The sequence below is a fragment of the Canis aureus genome, chromosome 5, assembly GCF_053574225.1.
Source record: "Canis aureus isolate CA01 chromosome 5, VMU_Caureus_v.1.0, whole genome shotgun sequence".
In the NCBI taxonomy this organism is placed as follows: Eukaryota; Metazoa; Chordata; class Mammalia; order Carnivora; family Canidae; genus Canis; species Canis aureus.
The window spans coordinates 76023190-76042150 of record NC_135615.1 but is presented as its reverse complement, the minus strand read 5'-3'; the positions used below and the strand labels follow the sequence as shown (position 1 = coordinate 76042150).

Genomic DNA, 18961 nt, shown 5'->3' with positions numbered 1-18961 from the left:
TGGTACATGCATTTTTAATGTTCCTCCCCACCACCCTAGAGCACCGCCGGCATAGGGAATCGCACCCTTGTCTGTCTGCTTGGGAGAGAGAACTTGGCACTTCCCTGAGTGGAGGAGAGAAAGAGGCTGTAAATCATCCAGAAGAGCCTTCAAGTCCTCCGATGGCTGGCGAGAGGAGGTGAACGACGCCAGGATGGTCTCCAGTCTGGGCCCCGCGTAGCAGCAGCTGCTCCAGCTCCCAGGCCAGGCCCAGGGAATGTGCCACTAGAGCACCATGGACCGAGCCCCCAGCGCGGCCCTGCAGCTGCGCCAGCTCCCACCCACGAGCAGCGCCCACCCGGTCGGTGAGGTTTCCTTCTCCTACAAGGCAAGAGCTTTTGTGGTTTGGAAATTTTGTGTTTTTCTAACAAGGGGGTAGCACAGTACAGCGTTGGCTCACAGACACGTCCCGGGTCTGCGTGCCTGTCATTGGCAGAAACAGGCACAACATATGTAGGAGAATGTGTAATCCAGAGGAAAGAAATGTTCACTAAAATACGTAGAAATAGGGGGTTAGAGAAAGACATAAAAATAGAAAGGTAAAAAAACGGTTTTTAAAGTAACACACTCCTAGTTAGATTTGTTTGTTTTTAAATCACCTACTCTATTACTCGGGAGACAAGCTTTATTCATATTTCAGGATATTTCCTTCCTGTCTTTTTTCAGTGTTGCACATTTGGGATCAGGTTGTACAGAAAGTTTTGTATCTTGGTTGTTTCACTTAAGCCTATGTGTGGGTTTCTCCCCCATGTCATTGAGTAGTGCTTTAACATGTCCTTTTTGGATGATTGAGTTGTCATATCAAAATTTTCTGGATAGGTTCTCTATTGTTGGCTATTCAGGGTTGTTTCTAATCTAGGGTGACTGTAATAGACTTTTTTTTTTTAAGATTTTATTTATTTATTCATGAGAGACACAGAATGAGAGAGAGAGGCAGAGACACAGGCAGAGGCAGAAGCAGGCACCATGCAGGGAGCCCGATGTGGGACTCGATCCCTGGACTCCAAGATTGCACCCTGGGCGGAAGGCAGGTGCTAAACTGCTGAGCCACCCAGGGATCCCATCTAAGGTGACTGTAAACAGTGCTGCAGGGCATGCTTTTTTCCTATCTCTAAGAATTGGCTAGCCCCGGGAGAAATGGTCTGGTGCTTGATGAGCTAGGCCACAAATGCCAGAGCATCAAGTACACAGAACATAAGAAAATGCAGTATCAGTAGGTTCCGTGATGAATGGATGCCAAATAGACAAATACAAAAATACTAAGAAGACACAGAACACTCTCCCTAGTGAAATTTCTAATAAGTTTCCATTTTAATTACAAATTAATATTTAGTTACTTATTACAGAAATACCTTCCTGCTAGAGCAGAGATAAATCAATCATGGTGACTCTACCAACAAGCTTAAGAATTGAGGGAGGAGGGGGCACCTGGGTGGCTCAGTCCATTAAGCTTAAGGCTCTTGGTTTTGGCTCAGGTTGTGATCTCAGGGTTGTGAGATTGAGCCTGGGGTTGTTGGGCTCTGTACTCAGCATGGAGTCTGCTTCAGACTCTCTCTCCCTCTCCCCCTCCCTGCTGTGCATGCCTGCTCTCTCTAAAATAAATAAATTTTTAAAATAAAAAAATGAATCGAGATGGGAGACAGGCACACTCGCCAAGTTACAAGCAAACTGAAGTTCTAGGTGGGATAAAAGGAAGAAGACCTGGGTTCGAATCCCTATTCTGCTCCTTCCTAGCTAAGTGCTATTGGACACACGGCTTAGCCTCTCAGAGCTTCTGTCATAGGTAGAATGGTGGTAGTAACACCTCCCTCCATCCCTCATCCCTCCAATCATGTGGATCAATGGAAAAGCACCTAGCCCTTGCATGAAGCATGCAGGGGGGGTGCTTGGCTCAGAAGCTTCTGTGCTTATAAAAAGGAACAGAGGAAGGTATGTAAAGCAAAGGGAGGTGTAGTTAATTCTGCCTGGGGAAGTTGTTTCCCTCCTCCTTTATTTTGTTAAGGCTGTTGGTTGCAAGGAATAAAAACTCATTTCAGAGGCGATGAGCTGAAAGAGAAAACTATCATAAGGCTACAGGGTAGCTCCTGGAACCAGAGGTAGGAAGGGCAGTGGAGATTGCAACTACTGGGAAGATCTGATTGGCCTGCTTGTGTCAGGTGTCTACCATGGTCCAATCTGCGGTGGGGTTACACAGCAAACAGGTTTCTGGGGCTCCCTCTGGGATGGCTCTCAGTGGAAGGTGGTTATATGGGCTGGGTGGGCTGCCCCCAACCATCTCTTATCTTTGGTGCAGGGAGAACATTAAGAGGGCCCAAGTTCAGCTTGATCAATGGGGTGAAGTCAGGAATTTGCCTTCAGTGGCAGCTGTGCTCTCTGCCCTGGTTGTTGGGGCCGGGGGTCTGCGAAAAGAGGCCAGCTGCCCAGGAGGCAGCATCGCCAGGGGTTCCTGGCACTGGAGGCTCAGTTTCGGGTCTCGGTTTCTTCTTTTCAGCAAATAGGCATTTCAGCTGAGCACCTGCTTTCGGTGCCTGTGTGGCATGGATGGGGGCTGTATAAATACCTGAGATATCTTTTCCCTGAAGGAGTGTACAGTCTAGTAAGGAGGTGAGGGAAGCTATTTCTGTCAGTATCTTACCCTCCAGGACAGAATTTGATACGAAGGTAGAGATGCAACAGGTGTTAAGAGCATGGCCTTTAGCATCAGAGAAACCTGCCTTCAAATCCCAGCTCTCTCGCTCTCTTTATCATTATAACTTGGGGGGAAGTCGTGCAGCTCTTTGCAGGTCAGTTTTAAATCCATCCTATAGGGTGATTATGAGGATGACCTGAATGTACAGGTGAAGGAAACTGAAGCTGCCTGCACCATCCCGTTTCTACCAATTGAAATCCTACCTCTCCTCCCAGCTCCAGCTCAGATATCACCTTTGGCAGTTTTCCTGGCAAGAAAATGCAGGTCCTTTATCATGCTTCCACAGCCAGTTCCAATGACCATAGTAATCACCATGATCATAATGGCAGCTAACATTTGTTGAGGATTTACTATATGACAGGGACTGTGCTAATCCTCACAAGGCCCCCTAAAGCAGGTACTCTTACAATCCCATCTTACATATTAGGAAACTAGCACAGAGAGGTTATTTCACTTACCTAAGGTCACATAGTCAATAGGTAATAAAGCTAGGATCTGAATTGAGTCTGTGCATTGCCAAGGCCCTTGCTTTTATCCACCACTCCCTGCTGCCTGCATTGTGCCAGACACTCTGCGAGGCCCCTTCTCTCCCTGACATTGATTATTAAGTTTTGAAATGGCAATCCTGGGGAAGATAATGCCTCCCCTGCTAGAGTCAGGGAGGTGGCCTGAAGCGAGGTTACAGGTTAGCAGAACCTGCTTAGCCAGACAGATGCATCTTTTGTATTTGAATCTGAGTGACCCTCAGAGCAAGCCCAAATACGGTCTATACTTAACTATGGGCATTTTTAAGCCTAAGGGATTGTGGGAGGTCAGTTTAAATAGCAGGTGATGACTGGTCTTATCACCGCGGTGTTTAAATAGAGGCTCTTGTTGGCAGATGAAAAGCAGGTGTTGGAACAGGTGATCGGAGCTGAGATTTCACTCGGACACCACTACCCAAGGAAGGTTTTCTGCGTCTGTGACCTTTGGCTGCTTTTCTGGAAACAGTTTTTTTTCCCAGAGTTGTAGCTGGGAGAAGATCAGTTCTTGGAACCAGAAGGGCCCACCCTTAGAGCTGTTGCTAATAATAGTGATAGTAAAAATGAAAATGGTAAAGATAATAGTAACAAGCCAGGTGTGTGTTAGTATTTTTCATGTGCCAGGTGATCTTTCCACTCGTGCCTTATTTCATGTGACGTGGCAATCCTGTGAGAGTTTACAGTCACTCCATTTTTCAGAGGGGAGGCTGAGGCTCAGAGAGTTAAGCTGATCCCCCCGAAGTCACACAGGACCCCAGCCTAGGACTGTTGGTCTTTGTCGTCCACACAGGGAACCTGAAACAGAGAGAGAAGTGACTTTGGTCTTGCTGCCCTGCCCTTGATACTGAGGTCTCTTGAGGCCACACTGAGAAAGCCACTGAGTCTGACACCTTGCTGTCTGCTCGTCGTGTGTTGCCCTCATCCTACTCCCCTCGCCGGTGGCAAGTCTCCCATCCAGAGACTGTGCTATGAGTATAGTGACCAGAAGTCCTGGCTTGTGCCTCATGTCTGTGTATATTAATAGAGCCCCTCTATTCTCCTGATGTCCCAGTCGGGTCTACCTGTGTCCTAATTATAAGCTTCCTGATAGTTGGGAGGCCTCACTACTTCCTCATCTGTAATATGTTGGAGAGCACAGTGTTGGGGGGACCTCTTCAGGCCTGGCCCTGCCACTTGGTTGCTCTGTGACTCTGGCCAAGTCTTGGTCATTCTCAGGTAGCTGAGATCCTTGTACTTACCTTCAAGATGAGGATGGCCCCTGCCCCCTTCCTCCCTCTTTCCCACCTCAGTGGACTGTGCCCAGTGAAGTCAAGAGCCAGTTGGGAGCTGGATTAGCTGTTGCCTCAGAAACATCCTCCGTATCTGACATTGCAGGTGAAGGAAGTCAAGAACCAGAGACTGCAGGTGAAGACGCTGGCCTGAGGCCAGCACCAGGCATTTCTCACAGCCTGCCCCTCTGTGGGAAACTGTTGTTTCAGTCTAGGACAGACTCTTGCAGTCCAGGGCCGAGTCCCTGTTCTGGATTAGCTGTCCACGTTTATTTGTTGAACACTTACACTTTAGGTAACTTCTGTGAACACACCTGGAATAGTTCCTCTGCAGAAGGGGAGCACAGGGGCTTGTCCAGAGGCAGAACCCACCCAGGCATCACCCCTCACCTCCCTCCCTGCCGGCATCCCCAGGCACACCCATTGACAGTTTTCAAGCTCTGAGGTCTGGAAGAGGAGCTTACTCTCAGGAGTTCTGCTCACCTCAACTCTTAGGCCAGACACCTGAGGGCTGCTATTAGGTGTATGTTCAAACTGTGTAACCCCTGGGCCAGTGGCATTGCCTTTGCTTGACTTTAAATGCTCATAAAGTTGAACTAAACACCACTTCCCAAGGGCTGGGGGCATAATTAACATCGGTGAAGCCCTTTGAAATGCCTGGATGAAAGGATATTTAATTATATTGCGCTGTTACTAAGCACATCTGTCCATAGCCAGTTATTATGCATGGAGATTAATATGTTTGTGGAAATGGCCTATAAAAGAAACCTCAGCTGCCCACATCACGAGTGGGAATGTAGCACTTATGAGGCGGAGTTTTTTTTTTTCCTAATTTCTTTTATCACTTATGAAGGACACCCCAGAGCACGTAGCGGGAGACGGTCCAGGGGAGTAGTTACCACCAGGAGACTGGAAATCATGCCTCGAGCCACACAAACCCTTTTGTCCCCACCTTGGGCATGTTCTTGTACTTCTCTGGGCCACCCTTTGTTCAGAGTAAAGTCCTTTGAGCTTGTATGCAGGGATGAGGACTCCTAATAGTCCCCACTTTGTTGGTTGTGGTTGTGGTTGTGGCCCAAAGACAATGCATGGAGAGGGCCTCGCACCACACCTAATCTGTATGTATGAAAATACTCCAGGAAGACCGGCCTTTATTAACCTTTTAACCTTGTTTTAACCTTGTTTTTAACCTTGTTTTTTCTGCTGCTCAGACTGGTTATCCTTGTGAGTTTTATAATTTTTATTTTTTAGATTTCGGCCCTCACCATTCTCCTCCCCAAAATAGTGTTGACTTGTCGTGCAGTGGCAGCAGCTGGTTTTCCTTCTTTTTTTTTTTTTTTTTTTGAAGATTTTATTTATTTATTTATGTGACACAGAGAAAGAGAACAGAAGCAGGGGCGGTGGCAGGCAAAGGGAGAGGGAGAAGCAGACTCCTCGCTGAGCAGGGAATGGGCACAGGGCTCCATCTGAGGACCCTGGGATCCTGACCTGAGCTGAAGAACCACCCAGGTGCCCCCCAGGTTTCCTTCTTGATCTCTTTACTTTCCCATGGAGGGTTGTTAACAACACAGTCTCAGGCAGCCTTGTGGATTTTGTCCTCATCTCGTCAGAGGACAGCTTGGTCTCTTGGGGTAAAAATAAGCTAGCGGCTAGCAGTTATAGGTTGAACTATATGAAACTGCCATTTTGTGTAGATCAGAATGGCTGAACAGTGGCAATTTCATAAAATTCACCCTAATTCTAAGTTCCCAAGGTAAGTGCTTTCTTCCCATGATCTCAGGAAGGCCACACACCAGCTCTGAGAAAGCAGCACTGTCATCCCAGCTAGCCAAGGAGGTGAAACAAATTTCCCAGCCCACCTGCCTTTGAACCTGTCTGTAGCCCTGTGACCCCTGCTTGTCCTTTGAACAGCACTCACTCTGGTCTTAGCTTTCTGTACAACCCCTGGAGCCTATTTCCAGTTCGCCTTTGTCCCCATAAAGGAAATAAGGCAGCTGTGAGGTGTTGTTGGAGCCAGAATCAGTCCTTTTGTCTCCTACCTGCCCGAGGCAATTGCTGTAGAATGACTGCCAGTTAATACCTTCAGCCATTAATCATTAGTGTAGGTAAACTGAGTTTCTGGGCTGATTGCCAGACAGGCAATCGGCCCCAATCTCTACCTCCATGAGGCTAAGGTCCTTGCTCTGTATCCTCTGTACCACACTTAGGAAAGGGCTTCCTTTGGGGTGTTCAGACTTGACCCTCTAAAGAAACACCGTGTATTTCCTCATTCATATCTTTGGTTGACATCTAAAACTTAAAACTTGTGTTACAAGTTTATGTTTGTAAAGTATGTCATTTCTGGCACATTTTAATACTAGTATTTTTTTTTATAGCCCCTAGAATATAAAGCTCCCCCACCCCCCGCCATCAGCTTTGTGAAAAAGCTCTTATTTAGCAGTTGGAAATTTTACATCATTCCTTTTTCTCCTTAATTTTGTATTTCCCTTACGTTTCCCCAACAGAATTTTGTCCACAAACAGGGTCTATCTTTTAACATTTAAAAATGGTATGAATAGGGATCCTGGGTGGTGCAGCAGTTTAGCGCCTGCCTTTGGCCCAGGGCGCGATCCTGGAGACTCGGGATCGAATCCCACGTCGGGTTCCCGGTGCATGGAGCCTGCTTCTCCCTCTGCCTATGTCTCTGCCTCTCTCTCTCTCTCTCTCTGTGTGACTATCATAAATAAATAAAAAATTTTAAAAAATGGTATGAATACTTATAATACTTCTCTACAAGAAAAAATGTAAAATATGCAAATTTCACTTTTTAATATTTTCTTTGATAGAAGGTGTGAAACAACAAAAATTCAACCAAATGAATTTTGAAGATCTGATTGGCTTTATTAATTGATTCCTGAATCAGGCAGCATCACACCTAGCAAGTGGAGGGGAACTCCAAAGGCCTCTAGAAAGGGAAGAGGGTTGTTGTGGGTTTTTTTTTTTTTTTTTTTTAAGATTTATTTGAGAGAGAGAGAGAGAAAGAGAGAGAGAGAATGCATGTGTATGAGAGGAGGGGAGTAAGCGGAGGGAGAAACATTCAAGCTGACTCCCTGCTGAGTACAGAGCCAGACTTGGGGCTCAGTCTCATGACCCTGAGAATGTGACCTCAACCCACCATCAAGAGTTGGCACTTAACTGACTGAGCCACCCAGGTACCATGAAAGGGAAGAGTTTTTAAATGCAAGACAAAGTTATAAACAGAAAAAAAAAAAGAATTATTTCAGGTGAGTTGACCTACATCTGGGGACAGAAGGGTCTTATTAGCTGGATTACCTCATCTTCCTTTGGGGTACAGAGAGGGCCCATGTGACAGATTACCTAATTGATGCCAATCAGAAGATTCCTGGTCTTCCTGACCAGTTTAAGATTACATTTCTGGAGGAGGCTAGGACTTCATCTGGGTTAGGTGTGAAGCCCCAGTTTGGTGACTTGGTGTAAGTGATGCCATTTTGGGACTCTGGTTTTCTTTTTAACAGGTTCTGACTCAGTTCAGAAGTTCTTTATTGATATAATTGAATAAAAGCAATTGATGAATGTAATATAAAGTTTTATAATTATTAACCATAAAGTAACATTGTATTAGGAATGAATATCTCAGTGAGAAGAATGGGACTTTTCCCCCTAATATTCAAGAAAAATATTACTGATTGCTAGAATGAGACATTTTTTAGCATCAGTTCTGTTGCAGGTTTTGGGTTTTAAAGGTAGAAGTGCTGAGAACTCATTCATAAGTACATAAGTACCTGGAATGGAAAGAATGTTACTATAGCAGCATCCCTAAATTCTTTCAACTCCTTTCATGTTATAAAGATCACATAGTGATAGGGGTACCTGGGTCGCTTAGTCCATTAAGGTTCCATCCCTTGGGATGCCTGGGTGGCTCAGTGGTTGAGCATCTGTCTTTGGCTCAAGGCATGATCCTTGGATCCGGGATCAAATCCCACATCAGACTCCTCCTGGGAATCCTGCTTCTACCTCTGTCTATGTCTCTGACTCTCTCTCTCTGTCTCTCATGAATAAATAAGTAAAATCTTTTAAAAACAAAAAAAGTTTCCAACTCCTGATCTCAGCTCAGGTCTTGATCTCAGGGTCATGAGTTCAAGCCCCACATTGGGCATCATACTGGGTGTGGAACCTACTTAAAAAAAATCCACGTATGATAAACTATTTTTATTGACTTATTAGTTAACAGTATGAAGAGAGCTTCCTTTATTTTTCTTCAAAATAAAGTACTATATACAGTTAATTTACAGTAGGATTTGTTTTGTTTTCACAATGTAGGTTCCCTTCCCTTCTAGGTTTTTTTTGGCTGGTCTAATAATTAAATCGGCATAAGACAGATTCATAGGAGAAAAATTTAGCTTCATACATATGGGAGCCCCAAATATGCTGAAAGGAGTAATCAAAGCAGGCAGCTTTTATACCTTTTAGACAACGAAACAGTAAATTTGCGCTTGAGGTAGTAAATTAATGAGGTAGTGCCAAGGTTTGCTTATACAGCCTTCATGGCCCTAAATTTCCTATCTCTGGTGGTAAGGATGTCTCTCTTCCTCCTGGTTTATATCGGGAGGGTACTTTCACATGGGAGATTTTATTTCCTGCTGTCAAGGGGACAAAAGGAGATTCAGAGTACCCTTCCTTTACTGGCTATTTCTTAAGTAACTTTAATTCAAAATAATCAGTTTGCCAAAAAGACATATTTTGGGGTGATATGTACTCCTCAACAATTTCTGTTAGGTTTACCAAAAAGGCATTGTCAATTATACTTATAATTTTTCACTTAGAGGCACATTGGATTAACCTACCTAGAAAGGGTTGGGGAAATTAACATCTTATTAATTTTACTACACCACTGTCTATACTATATTTCAATACATATATTTTATTTAAAAAAATGTTTAAGTAAGCTCCACACACAATGTGGGGTTTGAACTCACAACCCTGAGATCAAGAGTCACATCTGACTGAGCCAGACAGACATCTCAATACATGTATTTTAATTATATACTATAATATTTTTTATACCGTAATATTTTAAAGATTTTATTTATTCATAAGAGACACAGAGAGACAGACACAGACAGAGGGAGAAGCAGACTCCTCATAGGGAGCCCGATGTGGGACTCCATCCCTGGCTCAGGAATCACGCCCTGAGCTGAAGGCAGACACAACCACTGAGTCACCCAGGCATCCCTGTACTATAATATTTTTTCAGTATAGTATTTGTACATATAAATTTAATTATAAATTCTTTATTACATGCTTGAATATAGTCATTATAATCCCCAACACAATCACTAAGAAAATAAATAGTGAAGGAAATGATAAGGGAATTAAAATGGTACACTAGAGGGGCACCTGAGTGACTTGGTTGAGTGTCTGACTCTTGGTTTCAGTTCAGGTCATGATCTCATGAGTCAAGAGATTGAGTCCAGCACTGGGCTCTGTGCTCAGCAGGGAGTCTGCTTGAAGATTCTCTCCCTTTGCCTCTCTCCTGGCTCATGTGTATGCTCTCTTTCAAATAAATAAGTAGAACCTTTTTTTTATGGTATACTAGAAAATATATCTATTTAACACAAAATTAAGCAGTAATGGAGAAACTGAGGAACAAAAAAAAGACATGACATGTAGAAAACAAAATAGCGGGATCCCTGGGTGGCGCAGCGGTTTGGCGCTTGCCTTTGGCCCAGGGCGCGATCCTGGAGACCCGGGATCGAATCCCACATCGGGCTCCCGGTGCATGGAGCCTGCTTCTCCCTCTGCCTGTGTCTCTGCCTCTCTCTCTCTCTCTGTGACTATCATGAATAAATAAATAAAATCTTTAAAAAAAAAAAAAAAAAGAAAACAAAATAGCAGAAATCCTTCCTTATCAGTAATTACATTAAATGTAAATGACTTAAACTCTCTAATTAAAGGGAAGAGATTGACAGAATAGATTTTTTTAAAGAAACATAATACAAAAAAAAAGAAACATAATACAAGTATATGCTATTTATAAGACATTCACTTTAGATTCAAAGATAAAAATGAAAAAAAAGAAAAAGATAAAAATGAGGGAGATGCCTGAACAGCTCAGTTGGGTAAGCATCCAATTCTTGATCGCAGCTCATGTCTTGATTTCAAGGTCGTGGGTTCAAGCCCCAATTGGAGACTACTTAAAAAAAAAAAAAAAAAAAGACAAAAATGAAGTTGAAAGTAAAAGGATGGGAAAAGATATCCTATGCAAGCAGTAACCAAAAGAGTTGGACTGGCTATACTAACATTAGACAAAATAGAATTTAAGATGAAAATTGTTCTGAGTGACAAAGAAGGACATTATGTAATGGTAAAGGAGTCAATTGTATCAAGAAGATATAACAATAATAAAATATATATGCACCAAAATACATGAAGCAAAAATTGACAGAATGGAAAGAAGAAATAGGCAGTTCAGCAGTTCTCATTGGAGACTTCAGTACCATACTAGCAGAAGATTGGCAAAGGAATAAAACAATGTATAGGAATAAAACCTGAGTGGCTCAGTCAGTTAAGCAGCTGACTCTTGGCTTCAGCTCAGGTCATGGTCTTGGGGTCCTGGGATCAAGCCCCACATTGGGCTCCATGCCCAGCAAGGAATCTGCTTGAGATTCTTGCCCCCTCCCTCTGATCCTTCCCCTACTCGTGCATACTCTTTCTCTCTCTTAAGTTAAATAAATAAATCTTTACAGAAAATAAATAAAAATACAAATACTTTAAATGCTCATCATTATCTGAGCTTCAGCACCAGCTTCACGGTCTTTTTGCTGGTGAAGTGTCTTGTCTCCATGTTGATAGCTGCTGACTGATCAGGATGATGAATGCCAAAGATTGAAATGGCTGTGGCAATTTCTTAAAATAGGACAATAATGAAGTTTGCTACACTGACTCTTCCTTTCACAAACAATTTCTCTGTAGTGTGTGATGCTGTTTGAAAGCATTTTACCCACAGAACTTCTTTCAAAATTGGAGTCAATCCTCTCAAACCCTGCTACTGCTTTAGCAACCAAGTTTATGTAATAATCCAAGTCATTTGCTTCATTTCAACAATCTTCACAGCATCTTCTCCAGGAGTAGATTACATCCATCACTTTCTTTGCTTGTCTATAAGAAGCACCTCTCAGGGCGTCTGGGTGTTCAGTTGGTTGAGCAGCCAACTCTTGATTTCAGCTTGGGTCATGATCTCAGGGTCATAGGATTGAGCCATGCATTAGGCTCTGTACTCAGCGTGAGATCTGTTTCAGATTCTCCTTCTGCAAACCACACCCCACCCTGGCCCCTGCTCACATTCATGGTCTCTTACTCTCTTTCTGAAATAAATAAACAAAATCTTTTAAAAAATACTAAGAAGCACCTTTTATCTGTTCAAGTTTCATCCTGAGATTGCAGCAAATGCAGTACCATCTTCAGGCTGCACTTCTCACTCTAGTTCCCTTGCTGTTAACAAATCTGCAGCTACTTCCCCCATTGAAGTCTTGAACCGCTCACAGTCATCCATGAGGGTTGGAATCAACTTTTTCTAAACTCCTGTGAATGTTAATATTTTGACCACTTCCCATGAATCACAAATGTTCTTCCTGGTGTCTAGAATGGTGAATCCAATCCTGAAGGTTTTCAATTTACTTTGCTCATATCCATAGAGAAATCACCCTCTATGATAGCTATAGCCTTAAGATACGGATTTCTTTTTTTAAGATTTTATTTATTTTAGAGAGCAGGGAGCAGAGCAGAAGATGGACAAGCAGACTCCATGCTAAGTGCAGAGCCCCATGTGGGGCTCCATCTCACAACCTTGAGATCATGACCTGAGCTGAAATCAAGAGTTGGATGCCCAACCTACTGAGCCACCCAGGCACCCCAAGAAATGTATTTCTTAAATAATGAGATTTGAAAGTTGAAATCACTTCTTGATCCATGGGATGTAGAATGGATGATGTGTTAGCAGGCAGGAAGACAACATTAATCTTGAAGTACATCTCCATCGGAGCTCTTGGGTGACAAGGCGCATTGTCAATGAGCAGTAATGTTTCAAAAGAAACCTTTTTTTCTGGGCAGTAAGTTTCAACAGTGGGCTTAAAATATTTTGTAAACCATGTTGTCAACAGATGTGCTCTCATCCAGGCTCTGTTGCTATATTTATATAACATAGGCAGAATAGATTTAGCATAGTTCTTAAGGCCCCTAGGATATTTGGAATGGCAAATGAACATTGGCATCAGCTTAAAGTCACCAGCTGCATTGACCCCTAATAAGACAGTCAACCTGTGCTTTTTTTTTTTTTTTTTTAAGTAGGCTCTATGCCCAGTGTGGAGCACAATGTGGGGCCTAAACCCACAACCCTGAGATGGAGACCTGACCCAAGATTAAGAGTCAGATACTGAGCCACCCAGGTGCCCCTGTCATTTGGCATGGACTTCTCCTCTCCAGCTATGAAACTTCTCGATGGCATCTTCCAATAGAAGGCAGTTTGGTCTACATTGAAAATCTGTTGTTTAATTAGCCACCTTTGTCAATTATCTTAGCTAGATTTTCTGGATAACTTGCTACAGCTTCTACATTAGCACTTCTTTACCTCACCCTTTTATTTTATGGAGATGGCTTCTTTCCTTAAACCTCATGAGCCATCCTCTGCTAGCTTTAGACTTCTTCTGCAGCATCTTCCCCTCACTCAGACTCCATAGAATTGAAGAGAATGAGGGCCTTGCTGTGAATTAGGCTCTGGCTTAAGGAATGCTGTGGCTGGTTTGATCTCCTATCCAGACCACTCAAACTTTCTCTGTATCAGCAATGAGGCCGTTTTGCTTTATTATCATTTGTGCATTCACTGAACACACACTTAAAAAAATTTTTTTTTTATTTATTCATGAGAGACACAGAGAAAGGGGGGCAGAGGCATAGGCAGAGGGAGAAGCAAGCTCCATGCAAGGAGGCCGATGTGGGACTTGATCCTGGGACTCCAGAATCCTGCCCTGGGCCAAAGGCAGGCGCTCAACTGCTGAGCCACCCAGGCGTCCCTGAATACACACTTTTAATTTCCTTCAAGAACTTTTATTTTCCATTTACAACTTGGCTAACTGTTTGGCACAGGGAGTCTAACTTTCAGCCCATCTAGCTTTTGAATATGCCTTCCTCACTGAGCTTAATCATTTCTAGTTTTTGTTTTTTAAGATTAAAAAAAATTTAAGTAATCTCTTACACCCTGCAATGTGGGGCTTGAACCTACAGCCCTGAGATCATGAGTTGCATGATTTGCCAGCTGAACCAGCCAGGTGCTTTAATCATTTCTAACTTTTGACTTAAAGTGAGAGACATTTGGCTCTTCCTTTTGCTTGAACACTTAGAGGCCTTTGTAGGCTTATTAATTGGCCTAATTTCACTATTGTGTCTCAGGACATAGGGAGGCCCCAGAACAGGAAGGGAGACAGGCAATAGCCTATTGGCAAAGCGACCAGAACACACAAAGCACTTATTGATTAAAGCCACTGTCTTATATGGGCATGATTTATGGCACTCCAGAACAATTACAGTCGTAACATCAAAGATCACTGTTTACAGATTACCATACCAAATATAATAATAGTGAAAATACTTGAAATATTGGAAGAATTACAAAATATGACACAGAGGGGTACCTGGGTGGCTCAGTCAGTGAAGCATCTGCATTTGGCTCAGGTCGTGATCCTGGAATAGAGCCCCATGTCTAGCTCCTTGTTCAGTGGGGGGGAGGGGGGCTGCTTCGCCTTCTCCTTCTGCCACTCCCCCTGCTTGTGCTTTCTTTCTCTCTCCCCCTCTCTCTCTCTCAAATTTTTTTCCTCTCAAATTTTTTTAAGTATTTATTCATGAGAGACACAAAGAGAGAGGTGGAGACACAGGCAGAGAGGAGAAGCAGGCTCCCCGCAGGGAGCCCGATGCAGGACTCCATTCTGGATCCCAGGATCACGCTCTGAGCCGAAGGCAGACACTCAACCACTGAACCACCCAGGTGTCCCTCTCTCTCAAATTAATAAAATCTTTAAAAACAACAACAAAATATGTCACAGACACAAAGTAAGCAAATGCTGTTGGAAAAATAACGCTGATGGACTTTGAAGCAAAATTAACACAAACCTTCAATTTATAAAACACACAATATCTGCAAAGTGCAGTAAAGAAAAGCACAATGAAACAAGGTATGCCTGTATAAACGTTTGAGAACTTAGATTAGGCAACAGTTTTCTTTTCCTTTTTTTTTATTTAGAAAAAACTGGCTTGTGACACCAAAAGCATAGCAACAAAAGAAAAAATAGATAAACTTTATCAATATTAAAATTTATGTACGTCAAAGCACTTTATCTGGAATAAAAATATGACCCACAGAATAAAAGAAAATACTTGCCAATCATATCTGGCAAAAGTTTGGTATCCAAATATGTAAAGAACTCTTACAACTCAAAATTTTTTGAATGTGCAGAAGATTGTACAACATTGTGAGTGTACTAAATGCCCCTGATTTGTACTCTTTAAGATGGCTAATGGTCAGTTTTTATTACATGTGAATCTTCCCTTAATTTTTAAAAATAGACAAAAATTTTGAATAAATATTTCTCCAAAGAAGAAAAATGGGTAGTAAGCCCATGGAAAGATGCTCAGCATCATTGGACATTAGGGAACTGCATTATCAAAGCCATAATTAGATATTTCTTCATACCCACTAGAGTAGCTGTCATTAATTTTTTAAATCTTTTTTTTTAAGATTTTATATTTATTTATGATAGAGACACACACACACACACACACACAGAGAGACATAGAGACACAGGCAGAAGGAGAAGCAGGCTCCATGCAGGGAGCCCAACGTGGGACTCGATCCCGGGGCTCCAGGATCATGCCCTGAGCTGAAGGCAGCGCTAAACTGCTGAGCCACCCTATCATTAATTTTTTAAAAAGGAAAATAATGGGGCACCTGGGTGCCACAGTCAGTTGAGCATCTGACTCTTGGTTTCTGCTCAGGTCGTGATCTCAGGGTTGTGAGATGGAGCCCCGTGTCAAGCTCTGCATTCAGCAAGGAGTCTGCTTGAGATTCTCTCTCTCCCTCTGTCCCTCTTCCCCTCATGTGCACCCTCTATCTCTCTCTAAAATAAACACATCTTTAAAACGTAAAAAATAAATGAAAAGGAAAATAACAAGTGTTGGCAAAGATGTGAAGAAATTGGAATCCTCCACAGGTGGGACAGTAAACAGGTACAGCCACTATGGAAAACAGTTTGACAATTCCACCCAAAAAGTTAGACACTAAAGATACCCAAGAGAATCAAAAATAATATATTTGTATGAAAACTTGTGTAAGCATGTTAACATTATTTATGATAGAAAGTGGAGATCACTCAAATGTACCTGGTGAATGGATAAATGAAATGTGTTATATCTATTTACTGGAGTATTATTTGGCCATAAAAAGGAATGAAGTACATATTATAACGTATGAACCTTAAAAATGTTATGCTTGGTAATAAAAAAAAAAAAAAACAGACACAAAGACCACATATTGTAGGATTCCATTTATATGAACTGTCCAGAACAAGCAAATCCAAAGAGACAGGAAGCAGATTAGTGTTTGTCATGGGCCAGGGTGATGGGGAGTGGAGAGGGACTGCTAATGGGTTTGGAGTTTCTTTTTTGGGATAGAGGAAATGCTCCGGATTTGAGGGACTGCTAATGGGTTTGGAGTTTCTTTTTTGGGATAGAGGAAATGCTCCGGATTTGGAGAATGGTGTGTACAACACTGATGAAAACTGGTCATTTTAAATATGTTGCAACTGTAGAAAACAGATCTGCACCCCATTTGTTGTTGTTGCTTGTTGTGGTTTGTTAGTGTTTCTTGTTTTGTGATTTTTCTAAACTCTTTTTGTAAAGTCTGTGTCCTCTGTTGTATGCAGACTGATGAAATCTGTTCCTGTTAGGTGATCAGCTTGTGTTTTGACAGTTTCCTTAACTACCTAGGGCCAAAAAAAGAAAAAAATCCTCCCCAGATTCTCCAAGTCTTTGCAGATTGGCTGTGTGTTGGGGCCTTCCAATGCTTAGCCAAGCCATTTACCACTCACTCTGCCTTAGCCTTTGCTCCCTGCTTGCACCCAGCCTGAAGGCCAGCCACAGATGAAGCCTAGTGTTTTTGAGGCATGCATCTGACCCTGCTATATGCCTGGCCTTTTCAATTCCTCAGTATGTGTGGAGACTTAAGAAAGCTCTTATCCTCTATGTATCTCCTTTCCCAGACTCTTCCTGACCCAGCTTTTCCTTCTGTCTATTGCTCATTCTGAGTACTGTCCCTTGCCCCAAACTATTACACAGCCAATACTTGTACCTTTAAAGGTGTTGACCATAAACAGCTTGGGAAGCTGACCCCAGCCCTGGTATCCCTCCACGTCAAACAAAACAAAGACGAGCCCTGTGCCAATCCATCAGGGGTCACCAGACAGGTCAGAACTGTAAACACAGATTTTAAAAAATACGTTTCATGTATTGCTCTCTCTGTGTCCTTGCGGCTGCCAGAATTCTGGGGTGTAAGGGATGGGAGACAGGCAATTTAAAATGCCGCAGTGCTTTCATACCATAAAGCAACAGCTTCTTTCTTCACCTTGCCTTCCTCTGATTGTTATACATTTTTGGCTAGATTCCAGAGTTATATAAAAATGTGATTCTGATGGGTTTTGCCAGTTTATTAGTTGTTTTTCTGAAGGGATGGGTTCCTAAAATTCTCTATTCCACCACTTTTTCAATGACATCCCTCATAACATTGTGAATATACCAAAAAACACTGAATGGAATACTTTAAGGAGGTCAAAATGGTAAATTTTATGATTTGTGAATTTTTACCTCAATAAAAAAAAGTGTAATGATGGATTAAATAAAGGTATGTTAGGTTTATAGAATGGCATTAAAGTACATTTAGAGAGGCAGGCATTAAAATGGGAAGACATTAAAATACCTTAGCTGGGCAAAGAAAGGGGTTGGCGGAATCAAGTAGTAGAATCATACATACTTGAATCAGATGGAAGATGAAGGTCACCTATTAGTGAATATCTGGGATAGAATCAGGTCTTGAGTCCCAGTCAAAATTTGCTGGATCATTAAGCAACCCTGGTTTATTAAGGAAATATATCAGTTTGCTATTGCTGTGTAACAATTGCTGTGTAACAAACCACCTGAAGACCTAAATTTAAAAACAGAAACCATATTACTGCTCATAATTTGACAGGTCAAGACTCTGGACAGGATCCAAAAGAATTGAAATCAGGATCTAAAAAAGATAACAGCACTTCACTATTGATTGCAGTACTATTCACAATAGTCAAGAGATAGAAATAACCTAAATGTCCATTGATAGATGAATGATAAAAGGATAGGTTGACGTATACATACAGTGGAATATTATGAATCCTTGTAAAAGAAAGACATCTGGCAATATGTGACAACATGGATGAACCTTGAAGACATAATGCTAAGTAAAGTAAGTGCTATGAGCTAAATGTTTGTCAGCATCACCCCCCATTTATATGTTAAAGCCCTAATCCCCAACATGACGTTTTGGAAGTAGGGCCTTTGGGAGATCATTAGGTCATGAAGGGGTCACACGAGCCCTCCTGACTGAGATCAGTGCCCTTGTAAGAAGGGATACAAGACGGGGATAATCTCTGTCTGACATGTGAGGATACACTGAAAAGTGTCCATCTGTAAACCAGGAAAAAACTCTAAGCAGGAACAGAATCAGGCAAAACCTTGATCTTGGACTTCCCACCCTCTAGAACTGTGAGAAATAAATGTTTACTGTTTAAGCCACCCAGTCTGTGGTATTTGTTAGATCAGCCCAAACTGACTAAGACAGTAAGCCAGTCACAGACAGACAAACATTGCATGATTCCACTTCTGTGAGCTTCTGGAAGTCACAGGCACCAGGATGGTTCCAAAGGCCTGACTTGCCTAGGCCTGGCCTTGGACAGCAATGACCCCAGACTTCTTTCAGCCTTCATAGTTCTCTATTCAAGATTGAGACCTCAGAGGGGCACCTGGGTGGCTCAGTTGGTGAAGCATCGGACTCTTAATTTCAGCTCAGGTCATAATCTCAGGATAGTGAGCTCAAGCCTCATATTTGGCTCCATGCTGAGCACTGAGTGTGGAGCCTCCTTAAGATTCTGTCTCCCTGTCCTTCTGCTCCTCCCTGCCTCAATTCACACACTCTCTCTCTTTAAAAAATAAAAAAAAATTTAAAAAAAAGATTTGAGAGAGAGTTTCTGACCTGCTTGGCTTGGGTCAAGTTTGGGTCATAGGCCCATCATGGTCCAGGAGAGGATGGAACACTCAGAAAAACAGTCCCAACAAGACTGTACAAGGGGGAATTAGGGGCAAGGAGGCGT

General features: G+C 42.5%; 1 protein-coding gene across 3 annotated transcripts in view; it reads left to right on the top strand.

Moving 5' to 3' along the window:
• The window catches only part of NIPAL3 (NIPA like domain containing 3), a 53728-nt gene that overhangs the window by 3311 nt on the left and 31456 nt on the right, over positions 1-18961 (top strand). For all 3 annotated transcript variants that reach the window (XM_077899111.1, XM_077899112.1, XM_077899113.1), the window contains exon 2: positions 40-367. In XM_077899111.1, coding sequence (XP_077755237.1) covers positions 275-367 — 93 coding nt within the window. In that variant the 5' untranslated portion in view covers positions 40-274. The remainder of the gene's footprint in view (positions 1-39; positions 368-18961) is intronic.